Source organism: Talpa europaea, assembly GCF_964194135.1.
Source record: "Talpa europaea genome assembly, chromosome: 11".
NCBI lineage: Eukaryota > Metazoa > Chordata > Mammalia > Eulipotyphla > Talpidae > Talpa > Talpa europaea.
Genome location: NC_140078.1, coordinates 14,845,584 through 14,864,651, shown reverse-complemented (window position 1 = coordinate 14,864,651; position 19,068 = coordinate 14,845,584). Strand labels below are relative to the sequence as shown.

Sequence of the window (19,068 nt, the reverse complement as noted above, 5' to 3'; positions counted from 1 at the left end):
AACAGATATTATAAAAGTACCTATACATTTTATGTTATATCACTGACTACTGGGGAAGATGAAGCAGAGCCAAGGAGCAATAGAGAGAAACCAGAGATAGAAATGTTCTGAAAGCAGGAGTATACACACATGCCTGCCTGGCTTCCTTCAGAGGGACTGGGCAGGATTATTGCCTCTTCTAAGAGGGCTACATCCTTAATCCTCATAAGGTGAGCCAAAAAAAACCTGCTCGTTAGAAGTGGTATAGTTTGGAGTAATTTTAGAAATGAAATTAAGATTTTATGATTTAAAGTTAGAGTAAAGGTACTCATAGTTGAGTTTTGTTGGAAATACACCTTTTATTTATTATCACATTATTCACTAGTTAAAATTTCATGAAGCAGGAGGATACTGGTTTTTACTGCTTTTGGTACAATAATGTATTTCTTATTCCTAGATGAAGTGATTTCCTCTGAAGATGTTGGGGCTAGCATTTTCAATGGACAGAAGAAGGTGCTATATTATGCTGATGCCCTTACGGAAATAGCTTTTGTGGTTCCTTCTCCTGTGGAGTCCTTAAGTAAGAACATTTTGTGCTGTTTTCAGATCTATTTCTGTTTTCTCTGGTTTGTGCAATACTATTGCATTGGATAGAGATTTTAAAGTCACTGAAGGCATTCTTCAGCCTATCTCAGGCATGATAGCTTTTAAATTATGCAAAAGCACAAGATATGAACTCCTCTTAACTTTCTTATGGAAGTAATTAAAGACAAGCAAACTGACCTTCTAATAATTTTTAAATACTAAAGGAACCCCACTTTGGGATTATTCACCGAACTGGGTTCAGCCCGTTCTTTGGTCTTTGTTTAATTCAGTCAATGCATAGAACTGGTTTTCCACTTTCTTTTCTCTAATTATGAGTACCACTCCCCCATCCCCAACTTTTTCCCTGTGAGAACCTTTATACAGATAATGCTGCAAATGGAAGGTTCTTCTAATGTCCTCTGTCTGATCTGACACCAAACAGGAAAAATTTTAGCAGCTTAGGAAAAAATGGTGATCGAGACTATTCTTGAGGATCAGTAGTAGTTGTTACTTCTGAGTCTGAACTCATAGCTTTATTTTACCTAGAACTTCTGCTTCTTACAAATTAAGCCCATTTCTTTGTGCCTGACCAGGTGGTATGTATAATTCTTTTTCTTCATTGAGCCCATCATAGGATAGGATGCTACACATCATGTTTTCACAGTTTCATCTCCAGGCTACTAACTTTTCAAGTGCTTTACCTTGGTAGCTTCCTGGCCTTTGTTCTTAGACCCTTTATTTCCCACTCTAGATCCCTCCCTGTATCCAGGGCCAGTTGTGTCACTAGCAGAAAGGGCCTTCTGTAACATAAGTCAGTATCTTAACAGCTGTTTACCTTTGTGCCAAGACTATGAGCTACCACCCTAATTCCAGAAGACAGGCCCCATCTGTCCTTTGTTGACGGAGTTTTGTATCCGACCCAGCCTGTTTATGCTAATCCAGGCCTCCTAGAGCTAGGTCCTTGTTCTTGCATTATAGTGCTCACTGTCCAATGGAAGATGGTCATGAAACATCTCCATGTCAACTGTGCCTCTGCTCTAACTTGGCTTCCTCCTGTTTAAGATTTGTTTTTCTTTGTTTCAGTTTTTCTGATAACTATGTCCTTGTCTTCAACCATATTGCTCCTTAGTCAGACTCTAGGTCTTCTGTAGTTTTGCGATGTCCCAGTGCTACTTAGCACTGTGCTACGTATTGAATATGTTATCCAAATCAGAGAAAAGCATGGCTTTTATTATATTCTCCATTTGACAAGTCAAACATTTTCTAGTCTTTAGTTACCCTTATAGAGCAGGATAGGCCAAATTCAGACCACTAAAAACAGTTTTCACATCTTTAAAGGGTTGTAAATAAAATACAAAGAAGACTATGCAAGAGACTTATATAACAGCAGAGCCTAAAATATTTATTACCTGATCCTTTATAGAAAAAAAGTTGTCCAACCTTGCATTAGAAATAGTGCTTTGTAAGTGACTTAGGTTAGAGTAATATTAACATAATAAAGCATTTTTACTACAAAGAGTAGTAAATATTATAATGGATTTTTTTTTTCTTTACCCCATAGCTGATTCATTAGAGAGTAATATCTCGGACCAAGATAGTGATTCAAATATGGATCTAATGCCAGGAATTCTCAAACAGCCATCCCTGACACTTGAGCTTTTCCCTAATCACACAGACAATCTTAATTCCTCACAGAGGGTAAGTCACTTTGTTGATATATCTCCAAAAATTTTTAGTGAAGTGGAAATAACTATAGAATCATGTCTGAAAAGCTTTTAATTTAGCCCAGAGAATAATTATAGTAGTACTGAGTCATTAGTATCTTAATTTTTTTAAATCAGATTCTCATAATTTTCTTTTTTTCATCTTGCAAAAAATAGTTCATCCTGTAATAGCCTTTATGATTTTCCTTGATTTAATTATCCTGGTGCCAGGCTTGATTCTTTCATTTATTCCTTCTCATTCCTAGGTTTTTATTTGGTCCCTGAAATATTCTCTATAGGTCCAACAGTGGACCTGTATATTCCACATCTTTAATCATGCAACATTCAGCTTACATAAGACTGACTGTATACAAATAGTAGCATTTTGGTAAATAACTCAGTATATGAATAAATAGTAAGGCATGCACATGCAACTACTATTAAGAATCAATCATTTTGCTTTTATACTTTTTTCTTACCATATCAGTAGATGTTATTTCTTTATCTTTGTTTTCCCCTCATGCTAAATCTTAATCCTTACTGGAAATTGGTCAAGCTTGCCAGGATAGCAAAAGTACAGGGTCAGTTCATAAGCATGAGAAAGTTGATTTAGAACTAAACAAACAAAAAGACAAAAGAAGTGTAAAACTTGAGTGAAACCATTCATAGTACAGGATTTTAACTTAACTCCTACAGTGAAAGTTATTTTTAACTTAAGTATATGCTTAAAAGAATATTGGGGCGGGGGGAAGTTGTCTAAGAGTCTGCTGTAGACTGATTTTGAAAATCAGGATTAAAAGTTTCAAAGAATATGTTTCAGGGATGAAAAAGAAGTGTTGGGCAGTAATGCTAGGTTTCAGCCAGATCTAATGTTCAGTGATTGACTGCTCTTGTACTCGCTTTCTGAATGGGAGTATATAGTTACTCCCAGAAACCTGAAGAATGGTAGCTTTTTTTTTTTTTTTAAGATATTTATTTATTTATTTATTTATTTATTTATTTATTTATGCAAGAACTGGGGTACAGGCCAGAGGTGTGGGGGGTAAGAGGATTTACCAGAGACAGAGTGGGTAGCAGAACAGGCAGATTGACTGAAATACACTACAGGTGAGACAGGAGAGGTCTGCTGCGCCATGTGCAGACCGGGGATTGAATTTGTGCTACAGTGGATGCGGATCGCTTCATAGGTTGCATCTTTTTTTTTTTTTTTTAAGATTTTATTTATTTATACAAGAACCGGGGTACAGGCCAGACATGCAGGAGGGTGAGAGGATTTACCAGAGACAGAGCAGGGAACAGAACAGGCAGAATGACTGAAATACACTGCTGAGGGGAGCAACGGGTGAGACCGGAGAGGGCTGCCGTGGATTGCTCTGTGGCTTGCGGGTATTGAATCGGCGCTGCAGAGGCTGCAGACAGCTTCACAGCACTGCGCTAAACCGCCTGCGCCACCAGGGAGGCCCCATACGTTGTATCTTAACCCCTTGCACCACCATGGAGGCCCAAGAATGATAACTCTTAAAGCACCATGTTTTTTGAAAAATTTTTAAGCTACCGATTTTAATATGATAAAGTTGGGGAAAAAATATTTTTAAGCTCATGGAATGAAACTCTATTGGCTTGTTTCTTAAGTTTTAAAACCTAATCAGCCATTAACTACACATAAGGTCTTTGACAAATTTTCTAACTTCCCTAAAATTGTTTCCACACTAATGACATGGTTGTTGTAGTATTTTTCTTTAAGTTATGCTTTATAACTCTGCCATCACCTTTTAATATCTGTTACAGCACCATGTTTTTATTTACTAACAAAACTTAAAAAGTCATATCCTTATCAGTAGATTCAGAAAAAAGCAGTTGAAAAAATTCAACTCATTTGTAAGAAAAACTGAATAGAAGGGAACATCTCAACCTGCCGCAGCTCTCTACTAGAAACCTACAGTAACATACTTACACGTTATGTATTTTTCTTGAATAACAAGCCAATGAAGAACAATTTTGCAAATATATTTCACACTTTATTCATGAAGTGATTTCCTGTGACCTGATATGTCACTGGCAACTTGATAAATGGATGATTGGGTAATTTTATTAAACCAATTATTTTTTCTTTTTCTTTTTTTCTCCTCTTCTGCTTTTCTGTATCTCATATAGCTCAGTCCTAGCTCCAGAATGAAGAAGCTGCCTCAGGGTCGCCCTGTGCCTCCCCTTGGACCTGAGACAAGAGTTTCTGTAGTCTGGGTGGAACGCTATGATGATATAGGTACTGTGTAAGGACTTTGGCTATAAGGCAAATCATAGTAAAATGACAAGGATGTGCTGAAGGGAGCAGCAGTACAGGCATGTGGTGGCCAAGAGTTAGGATTAGAGTTCAGCAAACCTGGGCTTGCATCCCAGCTTCACCACTCAGTTTCTTTGAGCTTTAGATTGTGTACCCATCTGTTAAATGGAGACCCATGGCACTTGTTTTTATATTGTAAGGATTTGATGAAACTAGTGAATACAATGCTTCTAGCTATTCTTAGTATAAGATTTAATAGTTTCTTGCCAGTTGGTCCCATTGCATATAGCTCCCAGATACCCTAGGACTTCTGCAAAGGGGAGATAGGAGCATTTCCCTCAAGTCATTTCTTCATGAACCATATTATCTAATCTACTGCAAAAATTAATTTATCCTTAGGATTTTTGCTACGGATAAGTTTTGCATGTTTCTAAATAAGCAACATAGGAGCATTGGAAATCATACTTGGTGTAGAATCTTAGCCAGCTCGGAGTTTGTTAGAAAATGTAATTGATGTTTTCCAGCCACAGATCATGTTCTGTAAATAGTCTCTGCTTTAGATGAACTTAGCTAGAATATGTCTGAGAGAGAATTTTCTTTTTGATTTGTGAGGATAGTTAGGATTATATATTTTAGGATAGCATAGCCCATATATTTGTTGCCCCTTTTGTGGTGAGATTAGAAAAATTAGATTTGTTGTTATTTATTTGGGAAATATGAGAGATTAATTACAGTGTTGTTATTTTCTTCCAGAAAACTTTCCCCTCTCAGACCTGATGACAGAAATCAGTACTGGTGTAGAAACTACTGCAAATAGTAGTACTTCTCTGAGGTACACTCTTTTTATTTGCTTGAAGTTTATCAACAAAAATCTACATGTAACAATGTGTTGATTATAGTAATAAATAATGGAACAAAAGGGTGGAGCAGTAGGAAATAAACAGATCAGGTAAAAGAAGCAAAGAAAGAAGTTCTTTGTGGATAAATGCACAAAGTGATTAAATTAGCAAGAATCTTAAAATGGTATAATTACTGTTTTGTGTTCCTCTATAGCAAAAAAAAATGGGAACGTGGAGGCAATTAATTATGTAGCAATGTTAGATAAAAATAATGGAGTTAAATTTGTCAAAGTTGACAAATTTAGTGGAAAACACTTCTAAGTTAAATGTAATAACTAACTTGTGCTAATAAAATGTCTTGTCTAGCTACCCATGCACAAAAAAGAATAAAAAGAAAATAGATGGCAAGAATAATAACAGTGTAAATGTATAGGCTTTATAAAACTTCAAGACTTTTTGCTTGCTTGTTTGTGGTTAAAAAAATACTCGGAAATAACTCCAGGAGGTACAATTATCACATTTTAGAAATGAGGTAAAATAGGCTCATTGGGGTTCAGAGTCACACATTGAGCACATGAAGGAGAAAATGATCTGAACCCAGGCCTCTCACTCCCTGTGCTAACCTCATACATCATACATACATGAAGCTTAGCTTCATATCAAGCTAAACATGATGTTTTAGCTTTTGAGTAATTTCCTTCTGTTACATTATATGATGGTATTGCATGTAGGGTGAATTTATTGTAATTGTGTTAGATTATTGTTATAAAAATGAAGTCAGTAAAGATGAGTTATTTTTAACATCAAATTTTTGAATTTCTGGAAGAGGTCAAGTCATTTCTAAAACTTAACTTTTTATTCTAAAGAATTTAAAGCAAATTACAGATATTCTGACATTCTGAATACATCACTATGCATCTCTAAAAAGAACATTTTTCAACTAAATAGATAACATCATTAGTAGTAATTCCTTAATTTCATCTAATAACCAGTACGTAGTCAAACATCTCCATTTTCTCTACAATATTCTTTACAATCACTTTGTTCAAACCAAAATCCATTCCAATATGGTCTTTGGTATTGGTTTCTTCAGTGTATTTTGATCCAGAGCATCTGTTTTAATCTTCTTAGGTCAAAATTTCCAGTATGATTAGATTATAAAATTTCTATTTCATTGGTAATTAGCACAGTTTAGAATTTGTTTCAAGGACAGGTTGTGGGATTGATTTTTATATACAGTGTTGAAAAATTGACTCAGTATTGCTTTGACCTAAATCACTTCACTTATATAGAAGGAAATTTCACTGTGTTGCCAAAAAAAAAAAAAAAAAAAAATCAAGCCCAGACATGTAGCATCACAGAATAATACTGGTCCCTGTAGATGTTTGGCATACCCCAGTTGCCACTGCAGTTCAGAGGCGCAGAGGGCTTTGACCCTGCCAAGATGTGGCCATTTATCACTACTGAGAACACTGCAGCTAGCCTAGACTAGTGGCCCTCCCTACCTCCTGCCCCCATCCCTGAAAAAAATTTTTTATCAGAAACTCCCAAAGTGGGCCTGAGCTGTAGTCCCATTTCTGTTCTGAGAGCCAGTGTTGGTGGTGACAGAATTCCCTGTGCTCTGGCCATCCCCACTTTTGTTCCTGACAAGAAAGTTCCATAGTGGTTACTAAGTTTGTAACTCCCTGTGTTATATTTCTCTGACCTTCCTTTACCAAGTCCCCTTTTTGTCTGTTTGAAAAGTCCAGCCCTGGTGATGGGCATTGAGGGATAGATGTTGGGATGGAGAGAGGCGCTGAGCTACATGGGCTCCCTGAAAAAGGATTCTGAGCAGACTGACCCCTTGCCTGTTCACAAACCTCTACCTGGCAGCAAGTCTCCTTGGTGTTCTTATGTTACACGTGGGGGACTTCAACTCTTGGTGTCTAGGGTAAAAAGTTTTCTTTTCTTAAGATCAACCACTCTTGAAAAAGAAGTTCCTGTGATCTTCATCCACCCTTTAAACACTGGATTATTCCGGATAAAAATTCAAGGAGCTACTGGAAAATTTAACATGGTTATCCCTCTCGTGGATGGGATGATTGTCAGCAGGCGAGCCCTCGGTAAGGTCTTCATGTGTGACTAACGGGTTACTATTTCTTTTTTTCTTTAACATTTTTATGAACCAGAAAGAAGTAAAATAAGGAAATGGTATTATTACTTAGTAGGTCTCTTATATAGAAAATGTTGTGGCTCTTGTTAAAAGGGAAGCATGTTTTCTTTCTGTTTGAACTGTGCTTAATCTAGTATGACTGACTAGAGCAGTAATTCACAAACATCCAGTAAGGGAAAAAACAGATAACTGTAATCCGGGCCAGGACATGGGTGTCAGACCATATTTTGATTCTCTTTTTTCCTTACCATTGTGTATTTCTTTTGCCAGATCTGCCTTATTACAGTGCTTTGTCAGTCTCTCCAAAGGCAGGAAGTCTTGCAAATGAAATAAAATAGTATTGAGTATGTGGAAAGTAGTTTACTTGATACTGATAATTCACCTAGGTGACTGGTTTTTCACATTCATTTTAATACCCTCTGTCTTCAAGGTTTTCTGGTGAGGCAGACTGTAATTAATATTTGTAGAAGAAAGAGACTGGAGAGTGATTCCTACAGCCCACCACATGTCCGCCGGAAACAGAAAATCACCGACATTGTCAACAAGTACCGAAACAAGCAGTTGGAGCCAGAGTTTTATACTTCACTTTTCCAGGAGGTTGGACTCAAGAACTGCAGTTCTTAGACCACAGTCTGTCTAGGACAATTGAACTCCAGTTTGGGGCTATGAAATCAAAGCAAAACAATTTCATAGGTGATCACTGTAAAAATAAAAACAAATCACTCCCCAGGAACTTACTGTTTAATCACCAGAATAGAAGAAACACATTATAAACCCATTTGATAGAAGACTTTTGGCTTTCTAGTGAAATGGGCACCCAGACACAATCATATTCCTGCTGGTAATGATGATATACATTTTAGCCATAAGCTTTCTTTTAAAAGTGACAATTTTAGTTAAATATAAGCCTTTTGAGGAGAAAGGCTTTTATGCATCTCAGTTAAACATGTGCATTGGTAGTATCAAATTTGCAAATTAGAAGTTGAAGATAGTATTATACCTCACTTTTTAGGAGGTGTTGTGTTCAAATTAAAATGTCTCAGAATCTGCCAGGCATTTACACACTCATCGTTCATAGGTGGAAGAGAAGGAGAGAAATGTCCACCTTCTGCTCACTGATAGGTCCTTTTTCCATCGAACTGTCATACTGACGAAAAAGAACATAAATGATTTTTGCTCAGATAAGAAGTCTGATGTTAGGATATTTCATTTTATCTTCACATTTCAAAAAGTTAGTCTCATCACTGCACACATCTGTCTGAAGGTCTCAGTTTTGGCCCAGGAATAGTTGTAACAGAAAGGTATGTCTGTCCTCTAATGGGGAGACAGGTGGAGTTGTGGTGTTAAAAGCTCTAAGAGAGCAGTGATGCCTCCACTCTCTCCACTACTGTCCAGTTCGGTGACATGACAGGTGGAACATTTGTAATTCCTTGGTAAAATATTATGAAATGTAAATTCACAACAAGGGTTGAAAATGAATTAGTTTCATCCACTGTTTCTTATTTAGGACCAAGCAGGAAACTGCAGTAGTTTATGAAGGATTCTTACTTGGGGTTCAGGAAGTATCTCTCAATGCTACTAATTAAGCTCTCTCAGAGAGCTACTGGATTTCTTCGAATTGACAAACATTACCACCTCTTTGGGTGACCACTATTAGAAGTGGTTTTTGTCATGTTTTCTGGACTTTGCCAGCTGAAGGCACAACACATCCCTGCCAGGACTTTGGAAATACTTCTGTTACCTCGCTGCTACTTTTCTGCCAGGGATAAAAGTTTTGAGGTGGCCAGACCCAGAACATCCTTACAAGGATTCCTGTTACAGTGCTAGAGTATATACTGCTCATTTCTTCTATTCTCATGTGCTTTTATTAAGGTTATTTTATGTTTAGAAAATAAGTGACACATAAAGTCCAAAGAGGAGTGATCACAGTTGTAGAAGAGATGTCTTCCCACTTGAACTCTGATGTCAGTAGATTCTGTAGGTCAAGGTTACAATGGTCTGTTTGGTTTGATGTTTTGGTAGTTTAATTAGGGGGTGGGGAATAGTGTAGGACTTAATTCCCTGTGCAGATATTTTTGTTCCAGAAGTATGTATTTGCCATCTATGAGCAAGAAATGTGAGCACAACAGCTCTTGGTCTTAAGTTTGCTACACACTTTTCTTCATGTTTATTTTAAGCTCAGGTAAAGGTAACCTTCTCATTCTATGACTCCAGTTTCCATTCAGGGTATATATAATATTCAATAATTGATTTTATTTTTGATCTGGGCAATAAATTGATGTTTTCAGATGGTAGCATGGGGGAGAGGGGAGGGATAACAAGTTCTCTCAAAGTGTTTTGGTAACTCAGCAGGTATGAGGTAAGATTTAGCAACTTTAGTGGGAATTCCAGATTGATGTTTTTCAGTGGAAAAATGGGCCCTTGTTCTAGTGCATGTGAACAAAGAAGGCTGTAATTTGATGTGCAACTTACAACATTCCAGAGGCTATAGGTGTACTCCGTGTAATTCGTCAGAGAAACTTTTACCTTTGGCACAGTTTAACTGTCAGCAAAGTGTCCGATGGCATGTGGTGGTGGTAGGCTTGATGATGCTTCCTTGTGCTCTGGTTTCTGGCCATTCTGTTATTCTACTGACTTTGATAAGTGAACAGTCATGTTGAGTGCTGTTTGATCTGGAAGGCTCTGTGATCTCCCAGAGAAGGAGGGATGGATTCTGGACTGTGTGGCCCCTGAAGGCATAATACCCCAGTATGTACAGTGCACACACACAGGGTGCATATAAGTTACCCAAAGCTGGTTCCTTCTGCTCAAAACCAGCGTATGTTAAGTGTGGTGAGAACACGTGGATCGGTCACTGGTATGGGTTTGACTTCATGGCCCCTAAGTTCACCCAGCTGCCTTTGTGAAAAATTACTTTGAGTAGAATAATGCCAGAGGAGCATATTTTGTCTCTGATAATAACCTTTATTTATCTACTTGATAAATTTGTTAGCATATATTCATAGCCTTTCAAGGGAAGCCAGGACCAATTTGGTCTGTGGCTTAAATGTTTAGTTGCTACATGTGACATGTACACCAAGGAGTGGTGGAAGAGTGGAGTTTGGTGACAAGGAAATCATTATCCGAGGGACAGGGGCTTTCCTCCTCTCTGGTTGGGAGCATTGAGGGCAGTTAGTGGGACTTTTGCCTTTTGAATCCTTTCTTTATTCATCCTCCTAAGACCCTGGTCCTGTCCATTGGCCCTTTGAAAGGAGGAGTGGTTATTCGGTGGGCTGCTTTCTCTCTCTCTCTCTCTCTCTCTCTCTCTCTCTCTCTCTCTCTCTCTCTCTCTCTCTCTCTCTCTCCCCCCCCTCCATCCATCCCTCTATCCCTCCCACTGATTTCCATTCCAGGTCCCCTATTTCAGGGCAGCCATTCTCCTCTGGACTCATTTATAAATACCTACATCTTTGGCTCGCAATGTCAGTTGCCTACAGGTTGTGTGTTGTGAGATCTTCATGAGTGGTTACTTTTTACATACTCTGGGGGGAGCATTTGTTAGGCTCTGCAGACTGATCTGTAGAGAGGCAGAGTCTTCAAGCATATTCATTTCTGTTGGAAGGTGGAACTTCACCCAAAGTGGGACTCAACGTGCTCAAAGACATGTTTCTTGGTCGATGGTAAAAAATGCACTGGAGGTGACGGGACCCTCCGCTGTGGTAGTTCTCCATTCAACACTTAAAACCCATCCAGGTTATATCTCCCCCGCCCCCACCCCCCACCCCGCCAAAAAAAAAAAAAAAATTGATTTGTATGTTTACACAAAACAGTAATTTGAGTTAGATGGTCTGATTTCCATGACAGCCTCTTTTCCTGACAGAGAGAGAGTGGGGGTCATCTAGCCGCTCAGCGTGGAATCAGGTTGTGGTTCTCGGTAGCTAAAGAAGCCATGTACTGTATAGCGTTTTTCTCAGAATATCAATTCATGTTCTTCAGATGCTTTTCTTTTTTTAAAGGTGAGGGAAAAGGTATAATTTGGGATTCCACAGTGCCTTGCATATAGTAGGCGCCCAATAAATATTTGTTGAAGCAAACCAAGTTTCCCAAGTCCTTGTCTCTCGCAGTGACCAAGAACATCTTTCTCCTCTGAAGGGCTTGGCAGTTGTGGCTAAAAAATAAGCAGTATCATTATTTGCTTGAAATCATGTATACAATTTGTATGAATTTCGGTATGTTGCCAAGACATGATCTTTTTCTTATTGTATTTTCTGTAAATATTTCTGTCACTGAACTGTAAAGTAAAGGCGAAATGTAAATATGAAGGTGTCCCTGTGTCCCCTCGCCTCCTGTGTTTTCTCTTCGTCGCTTAGGGGAGGCAGCCCAGAGGCTTGTTTGTATTTATGCCACCCCTTTGTCCAGAAGAAACCCATGGAATATTGAATGTAACACATTTAGTCAATTAAATTTTAAGAAGATTCTTATCTAATAATGTTGTGTGTGCTCTTGGCTGTAGGCCAGGCGTGTGTGTTCCCGTTTACTCTTTCCAGGAACTGTCTGCCCTGCCTCTGCACCCTTACAATTTAGGTCTGTGGTTTTTCACTCTGCTTTTGTGAAGTTTCACGAAATACTCAATATTTGATAAATTTTAAAGATACTTGACTTATACAGAAAGGAGCGTCCATAAATAAAGCGTGACTCCCAATGACCCACCTTGCGGAGCCCGGCAGTTGCCTCTGGCTGGCTTGTCCTCTGTCTTGAGAACATAGAGATGCCGCCTGCAGAGAATCCAACCTCTGTCTCAGCTGGCCAGTCAGGAATAGGAAACTGGAGAGACACAGAGGGGCTAATCTCCCTGCCACCCAGCCCACTGGACTAGGCTGTGAGCGGAGGAGGGTTACACGGGCCAGGATGAGCACCTTAAGGCCTTGATCGCGCAGGGTGGCGTGTGATTACAACCCATGGTGGGTTGCACCACTTAGGAAGCAGCAAGGGGAGTGGTTATGATGAGTGCCTCTGCCCACCCGCTGCAGCCTGGCACTGACCCAAGGTGACTCTGAGTTGTGCCTGGAAGCCAGGGCTGCGAGGTCCTGCCCCTGAGGTTGTGTCCACGCCTGCTTTGCCTGCTCAGCGGGGGGCTTCCAGCTGGGCCCAGAGGACCAGCCAAGCTTCTTCCTGGGCTGACTGCACAGCGGCTCTGACCAGGAAATGAGTGCTCAAGCCCTTGCCTTACTACTCTTTCTGACCCTGGTGCCTTTAGGCCCCGATGCCAAGAAATCACCCACCCCAGACACCGAGCTCCTGGTCTCCACCTCTGGGCGTAGCACTGACAGCCTGCTAGGCGCCACTCTTTGGACACACATTCTATTACCATCAGCCTTTGAAGCCCTGGCTTCTCCTCTCCTTCCCTACTTTCACTGTCACTGTCTTCTCTGCCCTTCTCCCTGGGCTGGTGTCCTATCAAGGGGGTCCTTGTGTCCCGTGTGTCCCCTCAGTCTACCACCCACATGCCTGCCACCGCTCCCCAGCTTGGAACTAGGCCTGCCTGGTTCGCCAACAGGCAGATGCCATGGTCTTGGACTAGACTGTCAGACTGGTCACCCATTAACTTGTGGGGAGGCTGAGCCTCTGCTCTGGAGGTTATGCTCTGTGGGTCAGGTGAGCAGGAATAGGCATGTTTCGTAAGTGGCCTCCAGCCACCACCCTCCGGCTGCTGCAAGTGAGACAGGTGATCTGAGGGCCCTTTTGGAGACGACCTTGTTTGTCTCTCCTCCGTAAGCAGCTGCTACTCCTCCTGCCATGGGGACTTTCTGCACCGGCCAGCTTTCCAGCCTGCCTGGCCCAGCACTTGGGGGTTTACTGCTTCGTGAGTGAGTGACGACAGGTTAAGGGGGAGAAAGAAAAATGGCATTTGGGAGTGTTCTGCCCACAGGCTGTGAATGCTTGAGAGCTCCTCATTGAAACCCTAGTAAGAGAAACTTCCGGGTTAGGTGGTCATTTATTGAAGGCCCACTATGTTTTAGATTAGGAAGTGTTAAAATGGCAGCCTTAGTAACCCTGTCTGGCCTGGCCGACTTACTCAGCCAGGAAAGTTTTGACAAGATTTGATGCAATGTTTTTAAACTGGAAGATTTTATGTAAAAATGCAGATGTTTTGACTGACTTGGGAAAGTGGGAAATCTGGCAGTTCTGGACCTGCATTTCCTGCATCGCCATTATTGACTAGAGCTGCAGCAGCTGTCAGCTTCTGATGCACCAAGCTCCAGCCCGGCCGCCTGCATCCCCGCCATCCCACAGAGGGTGAATGTGGCACATGCAACTGGAATCCTGGCATCTGGGGACCCGCTGGCTCCTGGAGGTAACAGTGACCCCAAATATATGAGCACCTGGGGGCAATGTTTATCCCACTTACCTTTCTAACTTTTAGCAGCTCAGTCAAATAAGTTACTTCCATCATACAAGAGCTGTCGCGGGCACCCCGTTGCATCTTAGCAGAAAGCTGGTAAGGCCCACGCCTGCCTGCCTGCCTGGAAGCCTGAGCTGTTGTTCCCAGCCAAACTCTCGCTGCCCTGGCTCCTGCCCATTCATCCCAAACAGCTCTCCCTTCGCCCGAAGGACACTGTGACTTTCTTGTTAGGTCACGACTCCATCACAATTGGGCTGAGAGCGGAGCGTGGCCCCAGCCCAGGCTGGCTCGGACTACCCGCAGAACACCATGAAGTACCCCCTGGTACCGCTGGTGAATGACCTCACGTTTTCCTTCCTGGTGTTCTGGCTCGGCCTGCCCGTGGGCTTGCTGTTGTTTTTGTTGATCATCTGGCTGCGCTTCTTACTTAGCCAAGGTGAGCCGCCCAGACTGGGTCCTAATCCTGGAGCCGGGCAGAGGGTTATCGGGCTGGATGTCCTGAAACCACGGTGGAGAAGGGCTTTCGGGTGTTTTAACTGCAGGCTCAGACACAAGCAGGACCTGTAGAAGGATTGGTTTGGTAGTTTAGTCTCTTAAACCCTGAAGCCCAAGAGTGATCCCCAAGGGTCCCTGGGAAGCACTAAGTCTGTGCATGTCTGGGGCACCTCAGGGGACTTGGGCCATCGACATAAATGGGAAAGAGGTAGCCCCTCTGCAGAGGAATTTGTGAAAGGTGCCCCTTCTGTGAATGCAGCCCAGACACCAGGCTTAGTGGAGCACTGGCCGAATGTCAGCCTCTCTTGCCCCCTCAGCCAGGGCTTTTGTGTAGTAAGCAGCCTGCACACAGCCTCTGGCAGCCTTGGCATTTATCAGGTGCCCGCCTGACCACTCACTGTTTTGTGCCCAGACCACACAGTGAGACCGGGTTCTCTGGATCACAGGATCACTGCAGCTGACTGATGTCCATCTAGCATGCCACCTGGAGAAGCCAGAGGTGGGCAGAGCTGGCCATGAGGGAAGTGGGGGGGTGGGGTCTGGTGGGCCAGAGATACAGCTGGCTCTGTGCAGGTGTGACTCTGCTCCTCAGGCATCCTGGCTCCCTGGGTGCTCCCTTCACCGGGGGTCCTCTTCGTGGGGACCCCTTGGCCTCCCACCTTCTGCACCTCAGTCCCTTGACCTTTGACCACCTAGCACTGAGCATGCTTCCAACTCTGGTCAGATGGCATTGAGACAGGGTAAGCAGTTCACCCACACTCTGACCTGCCCTGTGATCTCAAATGTGGAGGCTAGGAGTTGTGAAATGATGGGAGCTCCTGGCAAGAGCTTAGGAAATCATTTTGCTTCCAGAAAATGTTTGTGTCAAGTATGTTCTCATCTTCCCACAACCCTGAGGGGCACAGCTTGGGCCTGAGGCATGTGGCCAGTGGATGTCAGAGAGTTGGCCTGCGTCATGGGTGTAAAAGCTGTCCCTCTGGAATGTAGGGGGCTAGGCCAGATGCCAACCTCGCCCTTTAATAGTTCAGAATAATAGCTAAAGTTTTTTCAATGGACTGTGTACGGGGTCATATGCTAAACAATTGATGTGTGCTATTTAATCTTCACAATAACCCTGTGAAGTAATTCTTACACAATTGAGGAAACGGGTTTGGAGAAGAGAAGCAAGGCCATACACCCTGCCCAAGGTCACACCCGTGAGGTGCTGTGAGTGCCAGTTGTTGGGTGTCACCTCCCCACTGGGCCACCTGTGGCTGTGTGACCCCGGGCCAGTCTTTTCGGAGCCGTCATCTCACGCACAAAATGGAGATAGTGATGGTCCCCATCCTTTGCACGTGGAGACATGCAAAGGCAGCACATGTACACACACAGCACATAGTAGGTGCTCGTAGGTTGAGAATCCAGTCAACATGGTCCGAGGAAGTGCAGGAATGGCTTAGTGTGTCTTCTCCACAGTTGGGGGCAGCTCCCCAACATCCAGGGCACTACCTCCAGCAATTTGTTTTCCTTGGATGCCCTGCCCCATGCCAACCCCTTCTCCGACCTTCTCCTGAAAGACTGGTGACCTGCCAACTCCTGTGGCAATTTGAAATAAGTCCTTTGCTAATTTTGCAATGAAGAGGCACCATCCCCAAGAGGTGAGAGGCCCCCTTTCAGGGTCTTCTTGGAACTCTCAGGACTGTTGTGTTCTGTCCTTGTGCCTGGAAGCAGCTAATACCCGGGCTCTGAGCCATACCAAGACTCACACCAGGGCTTGAGGAGCTGGGGCTCGGGACACCCTGCCTGTGACTTTCTACTCTGCTGTGGATCTCTTTGTTGGGATCAGTTGGGTCTGGTATTTGGTATGAAGAGCATTTCGGATTCCCCTCCCTGCTCCTGCCTGGCCTGGCTCAACCCTCCACTTTCCTCCAGAAGGGAAAGTGTTGCCGAATTTGAGGGAGGCATACCTGGGAGGAGAAGGGAGCTTCCTGGAGAGACTGGAAGACCTGGGGCAGCTGAACTGGGGGGTGGGGGGGGTGGGGGGGGGTGGGGGGGTGGGGGGGGTTGGCCAGAGCAGACAGCCTAGTCCTTTAGGAAGGGGAGAGAAGGATGAAGTCACATGTGCCCTTTGAAGGGAAGATACTGTGCCCAGGGAGTTTTTTCCTTTTGCCATTCGAAAAGAATTTGCAGAAAGGAAACCTCCAGAGAGAGGGGATGTAGGGCTCAAATGGAGTAGGTACAGCAGGCCCTCATGGTTGTCCTCAGAACAAGAATTCAAATTGAAGGACTTCCTTTGGGTCCTCTGACTTCAAACAAGGGCACTCACCAGGACAGCGAGGGCCCATGGGGCTGGGCAGGAAGAGGGGGTGGGGAGGTGGGAGGGCGCTAGCACTTCTGGCTATGAGCCCAGACAGTTCACCTTCCTGAGCCTTCCTCTCTGTAAAATATGAATAACACTGGCAATTGCCTTCAGGAAGTTGTTAAGTGTATTAAATACACTGGCAAAATGTATGTGAAGCACTTAGCACATAATAGGTGTTCAGAAAACAGTCCCATCTGGCCAGAGTGGTCACTGGAGTTATAAATCATTGTTGTGCCCAATGTCGACCAGTGCAGCCCCCAAGGACACACAGACAGCCGCTGTAAGATCATAAAGGAGTTTATTACGGGCTCGAGTCCAGGCTCGTGACACGCACCGATGTAACGGCGGAGGTCAGGAGCCCTGAACAAAGGGAACAGGGATCTTATATAGGATTACAAGCAGATCTCTAAAAATTAAATCATGTTGGCAAACATTCATTGGTTACACAGGTGCATTTCCTAACAACGGTGGGTGCACAGTTTCAGTTTTTGAGCTGATTGGTCACATCAAGAGGCAGCTCTATTTTATGGCTAGTTTGACCCTATTAGTGGCCTGAATTGCTCGGCTCCGCTGTGGCTAGCCTGTGGCTAGCCGACTGAGATAAGACCAGAGTGGGGTGGGGGTCGAACTCTGGAATGCAGTCTTTTCCCAGGACAGCAAGACCTGAAATTCTAAAATGGCAGTTACACACAAAATGACAAAGCAATGGCTAAGAATACTTATGCATGGTTCCACAATTGGAACTGCCCACATTGTCCAGCACCTGTTTTCATGTCTGACCTCAGTTAACCCTCATCACAGAACAGCCTAGTGTGCCCATTTTACAGATGGGGAGATCGAGACCCTTCCTCTCTTGTCTCCTGCCGTTGGTCTGCAGTCTGGTGGTGATGGGAGGGGCTCTCCTTGACTGCTCTGCACCCAGTGGAACAACTGGCATATAGTAAGAAAGCTAGAAACCTCCCCTACCCCTCTCCTTGGCCCACGAGTCACCACGAGTCAGGCCCGCTAGTCAGTGCGTTCATTTACTAACATACAGAGGTTTCCCGCTCAAGTAGGGCCTGGTGTTCTTGCAGCTTGCTTACAATAACTCGTCGACATCCTGCAAACCAGAAGATACAGACCCAAAGCCACCAGTTTAACAGTGACCTGACGTGCCAGGCGGTGACGTACTCAGTCACCGGGCCTCTCATGAGGGACGTGTCGTGATTTCCAGAGTGTCTTATTATTTGTGTGTGTTTCACCACAACATAGCGCTGCAAGGGAGGCCAGCGTCTGTCTGTCTCGGATACTTGGTAGTGATTGCACCACTGGTTGAGCAGGGGGCCGGCCTGTGTCTCTCTGGCGCCCCCTCCTGGCCCACGCCACGACAAGCATACCTCGTTTTATTGTGCTCTGCTGGACTCACTCTGCAAAAAACTGTGACTTTGTTTGTTGGTTGGTTTGTTTTTTTACAAATTGAGGGTTTATGGCATCTCGTGAGTGGAGCTAGTCTGTTGATGCCATTTTCCCAGTGGTGTGCGCTTATTTTGTGTCAGTCCCATTTAATTAAGGTTGTCAATTGCTGCCTTGGCCACAGTGCCATGCGCACGTGTGGCGACATCTAGTGCAAGCACAGCTTCTGTGCGCTGGGAAACCAAAGCAGTCGTGTGACTCACTTTATTGTGGCATTTGCTTCATTACGGCGGTCTGGAACCCAGCCTGCAGTACTGCCAAGGTATATAGGTGGGTCAGTTCCCCGCTAGGGTCTCCAGCAGGTGATGTGTGCACCGGACAGCTTGCTTTCTGAATCCCTGGTCACCATTCAAGGTCCTGAAGTCTCGGGGAGATTCTGCCATGACCTTCTGGGCCCAGGCAAGGCTGGGGTCTCTTTTGGGTCAGGGGCAGGTGACAGGATGTGACCATCCAAGAGGCTTTGTTTCGTACCTCTGCAGATTCAGAGGAAAATGACTCAGATTTGTGCTTTGATTGGGAGCCCTGGAGCAAAGGTCCAGGAGAGTTCTGCGGGGAGGAGACCCTGCAGAGCCAAGAGGAGGAAAGACCCAGCTGGTGAGCCTGTCCTGCCAGGTGAGGCCCTTGGGTGGGGGGGAGCCCAGGGCAGTAGTGCGGAGAGCTGGCTCCTTGCACCACCTTTGAGGACCAGCCTTGCTGCTGTGAAGAGCTTCTTTCAAAGATTCCCCCACCCTGTCCCCCTGTCCCCTCCACTCCAGCCTCTCTGAATGGAGGAAGTGGGGGTAAGCAGTGTGGACCCTCCCTTAACCTCAATTACAGTGATTCTGAACCTTCTGGGTCCTGACCCTGACACTGAGGGCCT

At 43.8% G+C, this 19,068-nt stretch overlaps 2 protein-coding genes across 5 annotated transcripts in view; both read left to right on the top strand.

Annotated features, from left to right (window-relative positions):
* Positions 1–8,163, top strand: part of RALGAPB (Ral GTPase activating protein non-catalytic subunit beta) — a gene marked incomplete at both ends in the record, with an annotated part of 58,813 nt that extends 50,650 nt beyond the window's left edge. For all 4 annotated transcript variants that reach the window (XM_084247165.1, XM_084247164.1, XM_084247163.1 and 1 more), the window contains 6 exons: positions 437–559; positions 2,126–2,262; positions 4,422–4,530; positions 5,302–5,380; positions 7,341–7,489; positions 7,970–8,163. In XM_084247165.1, coding sequence (XP_084103291.1) covers positions 437–559; positions 2,126–2,262; positions 4,422–4,530; positions 5,302–5,380; positions 7,341–7,489; positions 7,970–8,163 — 791 coding nt within the window. The remainder of the gene's footprint in view (positions 1–436; positions 560–2,125; positions 2,263–4,421; positions 4,531–5,301; positions 5,381–7,340; positions 7,490–7,969) is intronic.
* Positions 8,164–14,230: 6,067 nt separating this feature from the next.
* ADIG (adipogenin) lies at positions 14,231–18,807 on the top strand (the record flags this gene model as incomplete). Its single annotated transcript, XM_084247451.1, has 2 exons — positions 14,231–14,357; positions 18,689–18,807. The coding sequence occupies 2 exons, from the start codon at positions 14,231–14,233 to the stop codon at positions 18,805–18,807; spliced, it is 246 nt and encodes an 81-aa protein (XP_084103577.1).
* Between the last annotated feature and the right edge of the window lie 261 nt (positions 18,808–19,068).